We start from the raw sequence: 18,852 nt of genomic DNA, 5'->3' as shown, positions 1-18,852 counted from the left end.
ACCCTCTCAGCGCTTAGAACAGTGCTTGGCACATAGTAAGTGCTTAACAAATGCCATCATCATCATGGTAGACTGTCAGCTCCATGAGGGCAGGTATCATCTCTACTAACTCTCCAAAGCACTCAATACAGTGCTGTGCACACAGTGAGTACTCACTTGCTACTTTCGATCAACTGATTTGGCATGGAGGACAGTGGTGAGCAAAGACCAAGACCCATTGGACCTCATCTGCAAGGCCTGGCGGGTCGGATTGGGGAGGACAGGGAAAGGAAATGCTGAGAGGGATGCCCACAGGGGGAATGCCAGCACTGCTGGTTCTGGAGAGGAAGGGAGTTGCACCCTCCAACTCCACTGAGGAGGAGAGATAGTCCTCTTCCCTCCCTGCCCCAACCTTCACATGTTTGCTTGCGTACAATCAATCAACGGTACTTGTTGAGCGTTCACTGTACCGAGCGCTTGGGAGAGTATTATACAAAAGAGTTGGTAGGCACAATCCCTGCCCAAAAGGAATTTATGGGCTGCTCTCACCCAGCCCAGGTCCAACAGTCTTGGGAAAATGTGAGGTCCAGCCAGGTTAATTCCTAAGTACAACAACTACAACGACGACGACAACAGGAACCAGCCAGTTCGTGGAGCAACACATGTGACTGAAAGTTGCACTCAGTCTCCCTATGTAGATGCATCAGCCCTTTCACCGGCATTTCCACCCAGGGGACAGTGACTTGGCGGACCGGTGCCCCCAGCCTCTCTACGCTGGGCCGTCTCGTTCTGCCGATGGCCACCACAAGGTTCGGGGCTTAGGAAAGTCTGAGTCCGGCTGACCTTGGACAGCTTAGCACCAGCCGCACTATTCCTGCCAACCCAGTTCCAGGCCGAGTCCTGGCCTGTGTCTGGCTCTCGCGGTGGGGGGTGCGGGGAGTCCCCGGGGAGGGGAGAGGCAGCCCAATGCTTCAAGTGGCGCTGCGTGCTACAAACTCACTATTAGCTTGCACCAACAAGCCCAGTGATGCCCCAAATCCTTAGGCTACCACAGTACACAGTTCGTTTTGATTTGCCACAGCAAAAGCTGGCTTCGGTTTAAACTCTGATGAGTGTGTGGCAACCAGACACTGCACTGGAACAAGGCAAGGCAACTGGGTTCTGGGCTGGTGGAGTTCTTGCCTCCGGTCCATGGTCCATTTAAATGTTTACGGGAATTCAGTCCCACTGGGCACGTTCAGAACATAGAAGAACTTCCCAACGGTTGGTGTCCACACAGGGACCACAAAGACTTCACAGATGCTCTCTCCAGTAGCTTCCAAGGACCTCAAAATGCTTTCTGAATACTCACCTCAAAGTCATAACCGAACAGGGAAGTAACTCAAGTCCCATCTTGCAGCAGGGGAAACTGAGGCACAAATAAACCAAATGTCATGCCCAAAGGCCAAGAGCTGGAAGCAGAATCCAAGAGCCAGGGCTATGTCGCCTGACCTACACTTACGACACACCGCCAAACTCTCCACTGTTGCCCAATTCACTAGCATCCAATCATAATGCTAAAGCATCATCATGCACATCACACAGGATCAGCCCGGGTTGACATGCTTCCCGTAAACCAGGATGAAGGAGGGGCCCTGGAGCTTAGTGTCTGTTAGTCTGAATGATCCATTGAAGGCATAGTTATTGACCACCATAATCCCCTGGCAAAAATCAGTATTTCAAACGTTGTCAATTGAGCACCATGTTGATCACTAAAGTGGGTCCCCAGAGGATTTTGAGCTCTATTAAGCATCAGCAATTGTCTAAGTGCTTCAAAAATCATACAAGAGAAGCTTCCATAACATATGGGTCCAGGCAGCAGTACATTTTGCTTGAGGTTTTTAAAGAAGCAATGGAAGGCGTGGGAAGGCAGCATTTATAGAGTGCTAACGATGTTTGTGAAACGAAACACGTCCACAGCCTACCTTTTCAGACCCAACAACATACTCACAGGGCGGTATGACAGAAAAAAAGGAAAGAAAGAAAGAAAGAAAGAAAGGAAAAGAAAGAGGACAAGGAAAAATTAGAAGCACGAGGAAAAAGAATATTTGTAACAGCTACAACACTTCATGGTACAACAGAGAATCTACTAGACAAACAGGATCTTTTGACGGCATTCAAAAAGGAAGTGCGTTTTCAGATAAAGTGCCCCTGTAGTAAACAGAATTGATCTGCAGTTCACATTTAAACAGCAAACGGATTTGCTACAGATACGACTTGAAAACCCCGTTTTTTAAGAAGGTTCTTGAGGTCTCATCAGTCAGTCTAGGATGGTTGAGGTAGGAATTACTGGCAACCTAGTAAGTTTCCATTAACCGCAACTCTCCTAATAATTGGGGATTTAGGGCTCAGGCTAAAAAAAACCACAAGTCCTTCATGTGACCATTTGCTTGTTCGCTACTGTTCAGAGCAGCAAGTATGAGACTTGCAGGAGGCAGGGAACCAGACCAGACTTGTCTACCTAACGACCTGCTCGCTGAGAAGAGAGCCCGTTCCAGTTCTCCATCACCCAAAAGTCATTGAGGGTAAACTCTGGAGTTGGAGAGGAGCCTGGCTAACCACATATGATTACCTCCACCATCTTCAGCCAGGCATTTTCTGGGGACTTTTTCAGGTTTGTGAATGGAATCGATACAGTGGCAGCTGCTCTGGCAAACAGAGAAAGCCCAGAGACCTGAATCTCTTCCTCAGGGAAAGCCTACTGTATAGGTGGGGAGACAAAAGCTACGCTTCCAAAAGGGACAAAACTTTCCGAGACAGAAGCTGCGGGATTGCTGACTTTGGGGACTTGGCAGGCAATCGGCTCAGTTCCCAGCGTCGTTTGAAGAAGGCCAGCAACTGCGGCAATTACAGTTTAGAGGTCTCTCCTCAACTCCTTCGGCCCTGCTGCCACCCAGCTTGTTTTGGGCAAAGGGGTGGGCATGGGACAGTGGAAGGAATGAAAAAATAAAAATAATGATTATAATAATAATAACACCTGAGTTGTTGCCTAGCGACTTTATTTCTAAAGCAGTCTCACACGACATATCTCATTTTTGTCCTCACAACAAACCCTAGGATGTAGATAGGGAGGCCAAATATCATCATCCTCATTTTAGAGAAGAGGAACTGAGGCATAGAGAGGTTATGTGACTCGCCCGGGGTCACAGCAGGCTGGCAGTGAGGCACAGACCCTAACCCGGGTCCTCCGGCTTTCAGACCGGAGCTCTTCCAGGACACAACACAACCTCCCCTAAACGAAAACCAAAAATAAAGACAACCATGGAGTCCCAGGCCCAAAATGGGCTCGCCTAATCCACCTAAACTATTCACACCAAATTCGAAGCAGAATTCTAAACGTTAGGGTGAAAACCAGAAGTCAAGAAAGAAGTAGTTAGCTGCTCTGACCCCCTGTCCCAGAAATTCACCTCCACAGCCTCATGGCTGTCCTGACCATGAAATATCCCACCCAGGGAGGCCTTCCAGTCAGCCACGGCTGGGTGAGCAGGAAACCATCTCTTTCGCAGGAAGAGGCGTAGAACCGAGCCTTGGTGAAGAACTCGGGCTTGTGCCCGAACACACCAGCTACTTACCTACTGTCCGTGTCCAGCCCGACAAAATCCTTCTTCTCAAACGGTACACAGAGAAGTGGAATCTTATCTCCCGACTTATCAGTGGCCCGATCAAGCCGTTTAGATTCCAACACGATGAAGAGGGAGTCGATGAAGTCTTCGATTCTCTTCTCCACCGTGTCGCACTCCTCGTAGTTGGGGTAAAAGGCCACATCCGTGCGAGGCTGCTCGGCAATCTCGCCCTGCAGCCCAAAAACAAACAGGCGCGAATCGTATAGCGTAGGGCCATACATCTCCTTCTGTGCGTGGAACTTCTCGAAGGTCTGGGGCCAGTCCTTGGCGGAGCAGCAGTCAGTGATGGTGATGAGGCCCACGACTTTGCGGTGGGTCTGAAAGTCTCCCCATTCGTTGTTCTCCGGCGGGTAGTGATGGCGGTAGCGGATGTACAGCACCCGCTGGGAGTCACGCACGTTGATGTGGCTCACGGTGGAAATCCTCTTGTAGATCCTAAAGAAGTTCTCCTCGGAGACGATGCCGACGGGCTGTACCACGACGAGGAGGGTCTGGTGGTCCTCGGCACACTGCATGTAGTCTGGGACACTCATCCTGAAGCGATCAGAGGCTGGTAGGAGACAAAGACACAGAATCAGGATTCAAACTGGATCTCGTGGACATGGCCTGCCCAGGACGGAACATGGCTGGTGGGGACAAGAGCGTGAGAGCGGCCCAGACCAGCCCACCGGGCTCTCGTTCCCCAAGTCTCTGTGTCCGGACGGTGATTTGTCTGTTGGCTATGATGAGAGACTCCACCATCCTTACCTTGGGTGCTGATTTCAGAGAAAGAGGTAAATTAAGGCTGCTCTCTCTCCAACAGTCAGTCATGCCCTGCCCTGTGCACACAGAGCAAATGGGGGGGAAACTTGACTGGAAGGATTATTCAGCGGGGTTAGAAAACCACTTACCATGGGCCAAGAACTGTACTAAGCACTGGGGTAGATTCGCAATAATCAGGTCAGACACAGTCCCTATCCCTCATTGGGCTCAAAGTCTAAGGCAGAACAGGTGCTGAATTTCCATTTTGCAGATGAGGAAACAGAGACATTAAGTGACTTGCCCAAGGTTACAGTGGCAGGCAAGTGGCAGGGCTGGAATTAGAAGCCAGAGAGGAATAGAATGGGAGGGTCAGGGGAGGCCCAGTGGGCCACAGTCAGCCCAGGGGGTTATCCGAACCGCCGGCTTCCCAGACGGAGGAGTGGCCCAAAGACACAGAGAAAAGATGGGGTCAGCCAATCTCGGGGTGGGGCAGCTAATTTTCCACTTAACAGCTCCAGGTCGGTTTCCCCATGAAACAACATCACGGACTAGTCAGCCCCTCAATCCGGCTCTGCCCTAGGACCTGCCTCGAGCAGTCAGGTGGTGAGAGGCAAAGCATTGTTTATTAAAACTGAAATCGTAACCCGTGTTGGTGATTTTCAGCCACCACAGAGCCCGCCTCTTGACACTGCAGAGTGGGAAAGGCTAGCCAATGGGTCTGGGCTGGTGAAGATGTGGCCGGGCCTCCAGAGGCCAGCCGCAAGACTTCTGAAAGCGGCTCAGGGCAGGGTAGCACACTGCTCAGAAAGGGCAGACATTCCTAAGAGTGGCACACTTTGTTCACTAGTGCCGCCCCTTCACAGCAGCAATAATAATAGCATTTGTTAAACAGTATGGCCTAGTGGAAATGGCATGGGCCTGATAGTCAGCAATAATAATAGCATTTGTTAAACAGTATGGCCTAGTGGAAATGGCATGGGCCTGATAGTCACAGGACCTGAGTTCTAAACCTAGCTCTGCCATTCACCCACTGTGTGACCTAGGGTAAGTCATTTAATGTCTCTGGGCCTCAGTTCCCTCATCTGCAAAACAGGGATCCAAAACCTGTTCTCCCTCCTACTTAGCCCCATGAAGGATCTGATTATCTTCTATCTACCCCAGCACTCAGTTCAGTGTTTGGCACATAGTAAGCACTTAATAAATACTACAATATTAATAGTAATAACAATTACTATTATTATTAATGAGCAGTGACTGCGGGAGGAGCACCTCTGTAAGGGCTGGGAAAGGATCCAGAGGTGGGAATTGGGCACCGTCCCTGACCCTCCAGGGACTGTAGTAAACGGGGACACGGGACTATCAACAAACTCATAAGAAGTGACGAAACAAGACACTATAACGACATAAAACACAAGGACAAACACAGAAAAAAATTAGTAGGGTACTGGGGTTAGAGGAGCAGAATAAATAGAAACACTGCCTTATGTAAAGCACTTCTTTCATTATTAGCTTTCATTCGTTAACAATTGTCTCTAGGCTTACATTTTTTGTTACTAATGTAAGTAAACTGTCTGCCTTCTTCCCCCTCAATGAGACTGCAAGCACTGAAAAGACAAGCGCTGTATCTGCTACCTTTATCACATGCTCCGTAGCTATTTGAGGGCTCTGCACAGAGTAGGTGGTTGATAAATATAGGTGATCACCCCTGCAGCCTTCCAGGGAGTTCAGGTGAGGCACCACCTGGAAAATGGGAGAATGAATGAATATCTCAGTTGACTCTTCTAGGTCTTCTCCAGTTCCACAATTCTAGGGACATTAGGGAACATGTCACTTCTTAAGAAGCAGAACAGCCCCCATCTCCCCACCTTACCTCCTTCCCCTCCCCACAGCACCTGTATATATGTATATATATTTCGTATTTATTACTCTATTTATTTTTCTTGTACGTATTTATTCTATTTATTTTATTTTGTTAATATGTTTTGTTTTGTTGTCTGTCTCCCTGTTGTAGGCTGTGAGCCCGCTGTTGGGTAGGGACCGTCTCTATATGTTGCCAACTTGTACTTCCCAAGCGCTTAATACAGTGCTCTGCACACAGTAAGCGCTCAATAAATACGATCGAATGAACGAAGGAAGGAAAGAGCATAGACCCGGGAGTCAGAGAACCTGGATTCTAATCCTGGCTCTGCCACTTGCCCACTGTGTGACCTTGGGCACATCACCACCTCTCTATGCCTCAGTTTTCTCATCAGTAAAATGAGGATTAAATCCATGTTCTCATTTCAGGAAAAGTTGGGCGGGGGGGTGGGGGGGAAGATGACTGGGTGCTGGTGGCAGTATCTGATGTTTTGAAGTTTTCCCTGTCTCCCTCTACTTCGTATAAACGCACACATGCTTTATGGCATCTGATTTGGAGAGATAGGGGCTCCAGCGAATACAGCAGTCACTGCCCTTCTAGACTGTGAGCCCACTGTTGGGTAGGGAGAAGCAGCGTGGCTCAGTGGAAAGAGCCCGGGCTTTGGAGTCAGAGGTCATGGGTTCGAATCGCGACTCCGCCAGTTGTCAGTTGTGTGACTTTGGGCAAGTCACTCAACTTCTCTGAGCCTCAATACCTCATCTGTAAAATGGGGATTGACTGAGAGCCCCACGTGCGACAACCTGATCATGTTATATCCCCCCCAGCGCCTAGAACAGTGCTTTGCACATAGTAAGCGCTTAACAAATGCCATCATTATTATTAGGGACTGTCTCTATATGTTGCCAACTTGTACTTCCCAAGCGCTTAGTCCAGTGCCCTGCACACAGTAAGCACTCAATAAATACGGTTGATTGATTGATTGATTGATTGACTGCATAGGGGGCACGGGGGGAAGGGAAAGCGGGACTGTCTCTATATGTTGCCAACTTGTACTTCCCAAGCGCTTAGTCCAGTGCTCTGCACACAGTAAGCGCTCAATAAATATGATTGATTGATTGATTGACTGCATAGGGGGCGCGGGGGCCAGGGAAAGCGGGACTGTCTTTATATGTTGCCAACTTGTACTTCCCAAGCCCTTAGTCCAGTGCTCTGCACACAGTAAGCGCTCAATAAATACGATTGATGATGATGATGTTGCCAACTTGTACTTCCCAAGCGCTTAGTCCAGTGCTCTGCACACAGTAAGCGCTCAATATGATTGATTGATTGACTGCATAGGGGGCGTGGGGGCCAGGGAAAGCGGGACTGTCTCTATATGTTGCCAACTTGTACTTCCCAAGCGCTTAGTCCAGTGCTCTGCACACAGTAAGCGCTCAATAAATACGATTGATGATGATGATGATGTTGCCAACTTGTACTTCCCAAGCGCTTAGTCCAGTGCTCTGCACACAGTAAGCGCTCAACACATACGATTGATGATGATGCTGATGTTGCCAACTTGTACTTCCCAAGCGCTTAGTCCAGTGCTCTGCACACAGTAAGCGCTCAATAAATACGACTGATTGATTGATTGAAAAGCAGACGGCGGTGAAGGGGGCCAGGGAAAGCTGGAAGGGCAAGTGGTTCGGGTCAGTGGAAGGCGTCCGCAGGTAGGGGAAGGGCGGGGCAGCAGGTGCCAGTGCCAGTCCGCGCCCCCGCAGCTGTGTGACTTGGGCAAGTCTCTTAACTTCTCTGGGCCTCAGTTCCCTCATCTGTAAAATGGGGATGAAGACTGTGAGCCCCCACGTGGGACAACCTGATCACCTTGTAACCTCCCCAGCGCTTAGAACAGTGCTTTGCACATAGTAAGCGCTTAATAAATGCCATCATTATTATTATTGTTATTATTATTATCATTATCATTATTATTATTATCCCGTCCCGTCGTCTGCCTCCTCGCTCCCTCTCTGGGGTTCGGGCCCGCAGACACTTACCCGGCAGCGGGCGACCCCCGGGCCGGGCCCGGCCTCAGCTCACACAACGCTTCCTCCCAGCGAGCAATAAGAAGACGTCTGTGAGCATGCGCGGAAGGAGCAACGCCGCCCGGGCTCCATTCCGGAGGATCCGGAGCTCCGGGTCTTCTGGGCCGCCCGCAGCTGGGAGGGGCCGGTACGTCCGGCTGGACGGGAGGGGGGAGCCGCCGGGAGAGAAGGAAGCGGTGGAACGGATTCCGAACCGGAGGGAGAGAAGGAAGCGGTGGAGCGCGCTCGGAGCCGGAGGGGAGGCCGGACGTTGCGCGGGGCAACCGGAATCAATCAATCGTATTTATCGAGCGCTTACTGTGTGCAGAGCACTGTACTAAGCGCTTGGGAAGTCCAACTTGGCAACATCTAGAGACGGTCCCTACCCAACAGTGGGCTCACAGTCTAGAAGGGGGAGACGGAGAACAAAACCAAACGTATTAACAAACATGTCAAGCGCTTAGTACAGTGCTCTGCACACAGTAAGCGCTCAATAAATACGATTGATTGATTGATATTAACAAAATAAAATAAATAGAATAGATATGTACAAGTAAAATAATAAATAGAGTAATAAATATGTACAGACATATATACATATATACAGGTGCTGTGGGGAAGGGAAGGAGGTAAGGCGGGGGGGGGGGGATGGAGAGGGGGACGAGGGGGAGAGGAAGGAGGGGGCTCAGTCTGGGAAGGCCTCCTGGAGGAGGTGAGCTCTCAGTAGGGCCTTGAAGGGAGGAAGAGAGCTAGCTTGGCGGATGGGCAGAGGGAGCAGGGCATTCCAGGCCAGGAGGCTGACGTGGGCCGGGGGTCGACGGCGGGACAGGCGAGAACGAGGCACGGTGAGGGGATTAGCGGCAGAGGAGCAGAGGGTGCGGGGTGGGCTGTAGAATGATGGCATTTGTTAAGCGCTTACTATGTGCCAAGCGCTGTTCTAAGCACTGGGGGGATACAAGGTGATCAGGTTGTCCCACGTGGGGCTCACAGTCTTCATCCCCATTTTACAGATGAGGGAACTGAGGCTCAGAGAAGTGAAGTGACTTGCCCAACATCACACAGCAGACATGTGGCAGAGTCGGGATTCGAACCCATGACCTCTGACTCCAAAGCCCAGGCTCTTTCTACTGAGCCACGCTGCTTCTCTAAAAACTCATTCCCTGACCGGTAATCGAACCCGGGCCACGGCGGTGAGAGCGCCGAATCCTAACCACTAGACCACCAGGGACACTGAGTGGACACTCTTTCCACTGAGCCACGCTGCTTCCCTAGACTGACTGATCGGTAGACTGATCGGGGCCACCTGATGGGTGAGCGAGGGTTCCCAGTGGCCCTGCTTAAAGTCGCTCTGTACTTATTTTTTATGGTGTTTGTTCAGTGCTTACTATTTGCCAGGCACTGTAGTGAGTGCTGGGGGAGATAGGAGATGCCCACTCCACCTTATGTTACATTATGTTGCCAACTTGTACTTCCCAAGTGCTTAGTACAGTGCTCTGCACACAGTAAGCGCTCAATAAATACAATTGAATGAATGAATTAATGAGATCAACAGATTGGACAGTCCATGTCTCACATGGGACTCACAGTCTTAAACATCATTTTACAGAGGCACAGAGAAGTGATTTGACTTGCCCAAGGCCACACCAAGCAAGTGGCAAGAGTCAGAATTAGAACCCAGGTTCTCTGACTCCTAGGTCTGTGCTCTTTCCCCTAGATCAAGCTGCTTCTCCAGTCAATCTCATAATCAATTAGTCTTATGTATTGAGTACTGTGTGCTGAACACCGTATAAAGCACTTGGGACAGTACAAAATAACAGAGTTGGTAGACACATTCCCTGTCCGCAACGAGCTAGCAGTCTAGAAGAGGGAGCAGACAGCTATCAAATAGTATTTACTTTGGGGGCTTGTGAGTATGGATGTGCTGAAGTGACTATTGAGAGATAAAAAGTGGTAAGATGAACCATCAATCAAGGAAGGCCTCCTACAGATGTGATTTTAGAAGGAATCTGATGATCAGGAAAATGGTGGTCTGCTGGATGTGAACTGGGAGGGAGTTGCAGGTAGGAGGCAAATGTCTGCAGCAAGAGATTGGCACAGGGAGAGAGACTACGAAGCACAGTTATCTCTCCCCCTCGTCCCCCTCTCCATCCCCCCATCTTACCTCCTTCTCTTCCCCACAGCACCTGTGTATATGTTTGTACATATTTATTACTCTATTTATTTATTTATTTATTTTACTTGTACATATCTATTTTATTTATTTTATTTTGTTAGTATGTTTGGTTTTGTTCTCTGTCTCCCCCTTTTAGACTGTGAGCCCACTGTTGGGTAGGGACTGCCTCCATATGTTGTCAACTCGGACTTCCCAAGCGCTTAGTACAGTGCTCCGCACACAGTAAGCGCCCAATAAATACGACTGATTGATGATTGATTGATTTCCACCCCCCACCCCCAAACGGAAGTTGGCCTTCCGGCGCCCCGACAGCAGGGGAGGGCCGGAAATGACGCCGCGGCACCCCCCCAAGTGGGGAGCGAAAGGGCCCCGTTGCCGTGGCAACCAACCACCCACAGGCCGAGTGCGCGTCGCCTGGGCGAGCGGCCTGGCTCCTCCTCCCGCCATGCGCGCCTGCGCTTAACAATAATAATAATAATAAAGATAGCACTTTTAATTCATTCATTCAATCGTATTTATTGAGCGCCTACTGTGTGCAGAGCACTGTACTAAGCGCTTGGGAAGTACAAGTCGGCAACAGCTAGAGGCGGTCCCTACCCATCAACGGGCTCACAGTCTAGAAGGGGGAGACAGACAACAGAACAAAACATATTAACAGAATAAAATCAATAGAATAAATATGTACAAGTAAAATAAATCAATAAATAGAGTACTAAATCCGTACAAACATATATACATATATACAGGTGCTGTGGGGAAGGGAAGTCACCTTAGTGACTTAGCGGTCACTTAGTCACCCCCGCCTCAGAACAATTATGTAAATATCCTTGTACACCAATCAATCGATCAATCCTATTTATTGAGCGCTTACTGTGTGCAGAGCACTCTACTAAGCGCTTGGGAAGTCCAAGTTGGCAACATATAGAGACGGTCCCTACCCAACAGTGGGCTCACAGTCTAGAAGGGGGAGACAGAGAACAAAACCAAACATATTAACAAAATAAAATAAATAGAATAGATATGTACAAGTAAAATAAATAGAGTAAGAAATATGTACAAACATATAGACGTATATACAGGTGCTGTGGGGAAGGGAAGGAGGTAAGGCAGGGAGGGATGGAGACGGGGAGGAGGGGGAGAGGAAGGAGGGGGCTCAGTGTGGGAAGGCCTCCTGGAGGAGGTGAGCTCTCAGTAGGGCCTTGAAGGGAGGAAGAGAGCGAGCTTCAGACTCCGAGCCCCGGCCTCTACCCACTAGGCGAAGCTGCTTCTCACATGCTGGTACTCTGTTCAAACTGAAAGTTAAACAGTTGTTGCCCCTGGAGATTACAAACTGATTCCTCCTACGTCACTACATGTGGCCATTTGGAAAGAGCATGGGCCTGGGAATCGGAATACCCGGGATCTAATCCTCGGCCAGTTATTTAACTTCTCTCGGCCTCAGTTTCCTCATCTATTAAATAAAATACCTGGGAGGGGTTTGTTTGTTTATTTAAAAAAAAAAACTTGTTGAGTGCTTACTATGTACAAAGCACTGATCTAAGCGCTGGGGAGGATACAGGGTGATCAGGTTATCCCACGTGGGGCACACAGTCTTCCAAGAAGCAGCGTGGCTCAGCGGAAAGAGCCCGGACTTGGGAGTCAGAGGTCGTGGGTTCTAATCCCGACTCCGCCGCTTGTCAGCTGCGTGACTTTGGGCAAGTCACTTAACTTCTTTGTGCCTGAGTTCCCTCAGCTGTAAAACGGGGAGGAAGACTGTGAGCCCCAAGTGGGACAACCTGATGGCTTGGAGAAGCAGCGTGGCTCAGTGGATAGAGCACGGGCTTTGGAGTCAAACCCCAGCTCCGCCAATTGTCAGCTGTGTGACTTTGGGCAAGTCACTTCACTTCTCTGGGCCTCAGTTACCTCATCTGTAAAATGGGGATAAAGACTGTGAGCCCCCCGTGGGACAACCTGATCACCTTGTAACCTCTCCAGCGCTTAGAACAGTGCTTTGCACATAGTAAGCACTTAATAAATGCCATTATTATTATTATCTACCCCAGCGATTAAAACAGTGCTTGGCACATGGTAAGCGCTTAACAAATACCATTGTTATTATCATTATCCCCATTTTACAGATGAGGTAACCGAGGCTCAGAGAAGTGAAGCGACTTACCCAAAGTCACACAGCTGACAATTGGCTGAGCCAGGATTAGAACCCACGACCCCTGACTCCCAAGCCTGGGCTCTTTCCCCGGCCTGGACTACACCCTCCAGGCCGAGCGAGACTGTGAGCCCCACGTGGGACAGGGACAGTGTCCAACCCGATTTGCTTGTAAGCACCCCAGCATTTAGTACAGTGCCTGCAAATGCTTAACAAATACCATAATTATTATTATTCCATTGTACTCTCCCAAGCGCTTAGCACGGTGCTTTGCACATAGTAAGCTCTCGGTAAATTCGCTTGAATGACTGAATGAACAAGTACCACAGTCGTTATTATGGAAAAGAGGAAGAGGCAAGCGCTTTGGAAAGTGGAAGTGGAAGGCCTCCAGGAGGCCTTCCCAGACTAAGCCCCTTCCTTCCTCTCCCCCTTGTCCCCCTCTCCATCCCCACATCTTACCTCCTTCCCTTCACCACAGCACCTGTATATATGTATACATATGTTTGTACATATTTATTACTCTATTTATTTATTTATTTTACTTGTACATATCTATTCTATTTATTTTATTTTGTTAGTATGTTTGGGTTTGTTCTCTGTCTCCCGCTTTTAGACTGTGAGCCCACTGTTGGGTAGGGACTGTCTCTATATGTTGCCAACTTGTACTTACCAAGCGCTTAGTACAGTGCTCTGCACACAGTAAGCGCTCAATAAATACGATTGATTGATTGGAAAGTGGAAGTGGAAGGCCTCCAGGAGGCCTTCCCAGACTAAGCCCCTTCCTTCCTCTCCCCCTCGTCCCCCTCTCCGTCCCCCATCTTCCCTTCCCTTCCCCACATCACCTGTATATGTGTATATATGTTTGTACATATTTATTACTCCATTTATTTATTTTACTTGTACATATCTATTCTATTTATTTTATTTTGCTAGTATGTTTGGTTTTGTTCTCCGTCTCCCCCTTTTAGACTGTGAGCCCACTGTTGGGTAGGGACTGTCTCTATATGTTGCCAACTTGTACTTCCCAAGCGCTTAGTACAGTGCTCTGCATACAGACAGTAAGCGCTCAATAAATACGATTGATGATGATGATATGTTGCCAACTTGTACTTCCCAAGCGCTTAGTGCACACAGTATGCGCTCAATAAATACGATTGATTGATTGGAAGTGAGTGATGAAGTCACGACGCGGTTACAAAGAAATGCCCGGGCTTGTAATGCGTGAGTCTGCCACGAGAGGGCGCAGCAAGGCCAGCAGAGTCCTGCGAGCCCCCAGTCCGCCGGCACCTGGCAGAGGACCAAGAAATGCCAGCAGTTGTATTACGTGAGTTCACCACCTGAGGGCGCAGCGAGCCGAGCAATCAATCAATCAGTCGTATTTATTGAGCGCTTACTGTGTGCAGAGCACTGTACTAAGCGCTTGGGAAGGCCAAGTTGGCAACATATAGAGACAGTCCCGACCCAACAGTGGGCTCACAGTCTAAAAGGGGGAAGACGGAGAACAAAACCAAACATACTAACAAAATAAAATAAATAGAATAGAATAAAATAAATAGAACAGAATAAAATAAATAGAATAGTGATCAGGTTGTCCCTCGGGGGGCTCACAGTCAATCCCCATTTTACAGTTGAGGTAACTGAGGCCCAGAGAAGTGAAGTGACTTGCCCAAAGTCACACAGCTGACAATTGGCGGAGCAGGGATTTGAACCCATGACCACTGACTCCAAAGCCTGTGCTCTTTGCCCTAAGCCACACTGCTTGTCTTTAACTATGCTGCTTCTCTTGTGAGAAGTGAGGCCTACCTAGTGAATCCCGGTTTATTTATTAGTAATAATGATAACAATAATAATAATAATAGTGATGGCATTTATTAAGCACTTACTATGTGCAAAGCACTGTTCTAAGCACTGGGGAGGTTACAAGATGATCAGGTTGTCCCACATGGGGCTCACAGTCTTAATCCCCATTTTACAGATGAGGTAACTGAGGCACAGAGAAGTCAAGTGACTTACCCAAGTCACACAGACGACAATTGGTGGAGCAGGGATTTGAACCCATGACCTATGACTCCAAAGCCCGTGCTCTTCCCACTGAGCCACGCTGCTTCTCTGATATTTAAGTGCTTACTATGTGCCAAACACTGTTCTAAACGCTGGGGTTGATACAAATAGTCAGGTTGTCCCACATGGGGCTCACGGCCTTAGAGAAGCAGTGTGGCTCAGTGGAAAGAACCCAGGCTTGGGAGTCAGAGGTCATGGGTTCTAGTCAGGCTCCGCCAATTGTCAGCTGTGTGTCTTTGGGCAAGAAACTTCACTTATCTGGGCCTCAGTTCCCTCATCTGTAAAGTGGGGATTATGACTGTGAGCCCCACGGGGAACAACCTGATCACCTCATATCCTCCCCAGAGCTTAGAACACTGCTTTGCACATAGTAGGCCCTTACCAAATGCCATCATTATTATTATTTCAGATGAGGTAGCTGAGGCACAGAGAAGTTAAGTGGCAGAGTTGGGATTAGATTTATGGTTAGACCAAGCCTAGGTTTCTGCAGTTTGGGGGTTAACTGCGAAAAAAATCTAATTATTATTTCAATCAACCTCAATCAATTCAATCAATCAATTCAATCAATTGTATTTATTGAGCACTTACTGTGTGCAGAGCACTGTACTAAGCGCTTGGGAAGTACAAGTTGGCAACATATAGAGACAGTCCCTACCCAACAGTGTCTACTTCGTGTCAAACACCGAGGGAAGACCAATAGTTTAAACACGGTACGTGGTCCTACGAGGGGGCTCACAGTCTAAAAGAGGGGACGGCACCCAAAGTCACGGTGAGGAAGAAATAGCCTGTTAAATTCGGTTGGAACAGGAAACAGCAACACCGGTGACAGAGACATCACAGCGTGGAATTTATCGCGTGGCTCCTGTGTGTAGATCTCGGGACTAAGTGCTAGGAAGAGGACAATAAATATAATTACGTACACAATGGACCATCGACATGGACCACGATGGCTAAAGGAATGGGTTTCCCGCTGCCCTGCGCCCTGCCAAGCCCCGCCTCGTCCAACCATCAATCAATCAATCATATTTATTGAGCGCTTACTGTGTGCAGAGCACTGTACTAAGCACTTGGGAAGTACAGGTTGGCAACATATAGAGACAGTGCCTACCCAACTGTGGGCTCACAGTCTGGGAGGGGGAGATGGAGAACAAAACCAGACTAACAAAATAAAATAAATAGAATAGATATACACAAGTAAAATAGAGTAATAAATCTGTACAAACATATACAGGTGCTGTATAACCATCAATCAATCAATCAATTGTATTTATTGAGCGCTTACTGTGTGCAGAGCACTGTACTAAGCACTTGGGAAGTCCAAGTTGGCAACTTATAGAGACAGTCCCTACCCAACAGTGGGCTCACAGTCTAAAAGGGGGGAGACGGAGAACAAAACCAGACTAACAAAATAAAATAAATAGAATAGACATGTACAAGTAAAATAGAGTAATAAATATGTACAAACATATCAATCAATCAATCGTATTTATTGAGCGCTTACTTTGTGCAGAGCACTGTACTAAGCGCTTGGGAAGTCCAAGTTGGCAACATATAGAGACAGTCCCTACCCAACAGTGGGCTCACAGTCTAAAAGGGGGGAGACGGAGAACAAATCCAAACAGACTAACAAAATAAAATAAGTAGAATAGATATGTACAAGTAAAATAAATAGAGTAATAAATATGTACAAACATATCAATCAATCATATTTATTGAGCGCTTACTGTGTGCACAGCACTGTACTAAGCGCTTGGGAAGTATAAGTTGGCAACATATAGAGACAGTCCCTAACCAACAGTGGGATCACAGTCTAAAAGGGGGATACAGAGAACAAAACCAAACAGACTAACAAAATAAAATAAATAGAATAGATATGTACAAGTAAAATAAATAGAGTAATAAATCTGTACAAACATATCAATCAATCAATCGTATTTATTGAGCGCTTACTTCGTGCAGAGCACTGTACTAAGTGCTTGGGAAGTCCAAGTTGGCAACATATAGAGACAGTCCCTACCCAACAGTGGGCTCACAGTCTAAAAGGGGGAGACAGAGAACAAAACCAGACTAACAAAATAAAATAAATAGAATAGATATGTACAAGTAAAATAAATAAATAAATAAATAGAGTAATAAATATGTACAAACATATATCCATATATACAGGTGCTGTGGGGAAGGGAAGGAGGTAAGATGGGGGGATGGAGAGGGGGACGAGGGGGAGAGGAAGAAAGGGGCTCAGTCTGGGAAGGCCTACTGGAGGAGGTGAGCTCTCAGTAGGGCCTTGAAGGGACATATATATACACATATATACGTATATACAGGTGCTGTGAGGAAGGGAAGGAGGTAAGATGGGGGGACTAACTCTTTGTTAAGCTCCTCATGGGCCTGAACCCCCTCTTTTGAGCGCCCCCGGAAAGCGCTCAACAAATACCGTCGATTGACCGACTTATGGGCGTCGAGTGAAGGTGGGGCGGAAGGTGGAGGATCCCAAGCGCTTAGTACAGTGCTCTGCACACAGTAAGAGCTCAATAAATACGATTGAATATGTATATATGTTTGTACATATTTATTACTCTATTTTACTTGTGCATATTTATTCTATTTATTTTATTTGGTTTATATGTTTGTTTTGTTTTCTGTCTCCCCCTTCTAGGGGGAGACATATATGTATATATGTGTGTGTGTGTGTGTATGTATATATATATATATATATATATATGTGCATATATGTGTGTATGTATATATGTATATATAAACATATATGTATATATTTATGTACATGTATGTATATATGTATATACACACATGTGTATATATAAACATATAATGTTTGTACATATTTATTACTCTATTTATTTTACCTGTACATATCTATTCTATTTATTTTATTTTGTGAGTCTGTTTGGTTTTGTTCTCCGTCTCCCCCTTTTAGATTGTGAGCCCGCTGTTGGGTAGGGACCGTCCCTCTATGTTGCCAACTTGGACTTCCCAAGCGCTTAGTCCAGCACCCCGCACACAGTAAGCTCTCAATAAATACGATTGATTGATTGATGGATTGATTTTACTTGTACATATTTATTCTATTTACTTTATTTGGTTTACATGTTTGTTTCTTTGTCCGTCTCCCCCTTCTAGCCTGTGAGCCCGCTGTTGGGTAAAGACCGTCTCTAGATGCGGCCAACTTGGACTTCCCAAGCGATTAGTCCAGTGGTCCGCACATAGTAAGCGCTCAATAAACGCGATTGAATGGATGAATCAAGGCCCTACTGAGAGCTCACCTCCTCCAGGAGGCCTTCCCAGACTGAGCCCCTTCCTTCCTCTCCCCCTCGTCCCCCTCTCCATCCCCCCATCTTACCTCCTTCCCTTCCCCACAGCACCTGTATAGATGTATATATGTTTGTACATATTTATTACTCTATTTATTTATTTATTTATTTATTTATTTTACTTGTACATATCTTTTCTATTTATTTTATTTTGTTAGTCTGTTTGGTTTTGTCTCCCCCTTTTAGACTGTGAGCCCACTGTTGGGTAGGGACTGTCTTTATATGTTGCCAATATGTACTTCCCAAGCGCTTAGTACAGCGCTCTGCACATAGTAAGTGCTCAATAAATACGATTGATGGATTGATTTTACTTGTACATATTTATTCTATTTACTTTATTTGGTTTATATGCTTGTTGCGTTGTCCGTCTCCCACCCCCCCATCTTCCCTCCTTCCCTTCCCCACTGCACCTGTATATATGTATATATGTTTGTACATATTTATTACTCTATTTATTTATTTATTTAGTTATTTTACTTGTACATATCTATCCTATTTATTTTATTTTGTTAGTATGTTTGGTTTTGTTCTCTGTCTCCCCCTTTTAGACTGTGAGCCCACTGTTGGGTAGGGACTGTCTCTATATGGTGCCAATTTGTACTTCCCAAGCGCTTAGTCCAGTGCTCTGCACGCAGTAAGCGCTCAATAAATACGATTGATGATGATGATGATATGTATATATGTCTGTACATATTTATTACTCTATTTATTTTACTTGTACATATCTATTCTATTTATTTTATTTTGTTAGTCTGTTTGGTTTTGTTCTCCGTCTCCCCCTTCTAGACTGTGAGCCCGTTGTTGGGTAGGGACTGTCTCTAGATGTTGCCAATTTGTCCTTCCCAA

At 47.1% G+C, this 18,852-nt stretch overlaps 1 protein-coding gene and 1 non-coding gene across 3 annotated transcripts in view; both read right to left on the bottom strand.

The window, feature by feature from the left end:
* Positions 1-8,312, bottom strand: part of TRAPPC9 (trafficking protein particle complex 9) — a 200,014-nt gene extending 191,702 nt beyond the window's left edge. Inside the window, exons 1-3 of one of the 2 annotated variants that reach the window (XM_038759976.1) lie at positions 8,274-8,312; positions 6,015-6,122; positions 3,591-4,191 (exon numbers count right to left, since the gene is read on the bottom strand). In XM_038759976.1, the coding sequence (XP_038615904.1) occupies positions 3,591-4,174 (584 nt within the window). In that variant the 5' untranslated portion in view covers positions 4,175-4,191; positions 6,015-6,122; positions 8,274-8,312. The remainder of the gene's footprint in view (positions 1-3,590; positions 4,192-6,014; positions 6,123-8,273) is intronic. The other variant, XM_038759977.1, reaches the window with a different exon arrangement.
* A 1,144-nt stretch (positions 8,313-9,456) lies between these two features.
* On the bottom strand, positions 9,457-9,528 carry TRNAE-CUC. The gene has a single exon. It is a non-coding gene; the product is annotated as a tRNA-Glu (tRNA).
* Between the last annotated feature and the right edge of the window lie 9,324 nt (positions 9,529-18,852).

The sequence above is a fragment of the Tachyglossus aculeatus genome, chromosome 18 (assembly GCF_015852505.1).
Source record: "Tachyglossus aculeatus isolate mTacAcu1 chromosome 18, mTacAcu1.pri, whole genome shotgun sequence".
NCBI classification, from domain to species: domain Eukaryota; kingdom Metazoa; phylum Chordata; class Mammalia; order Monotremata; family Tachyglossidae; genus Tachyglossus; species Tachyglossus aculeatus.
The sequence above is the reverse complement of the archived record's forward strand: the minus strand, read 5'-3'. Positions and strand labels throughout refer to the sequence as shown.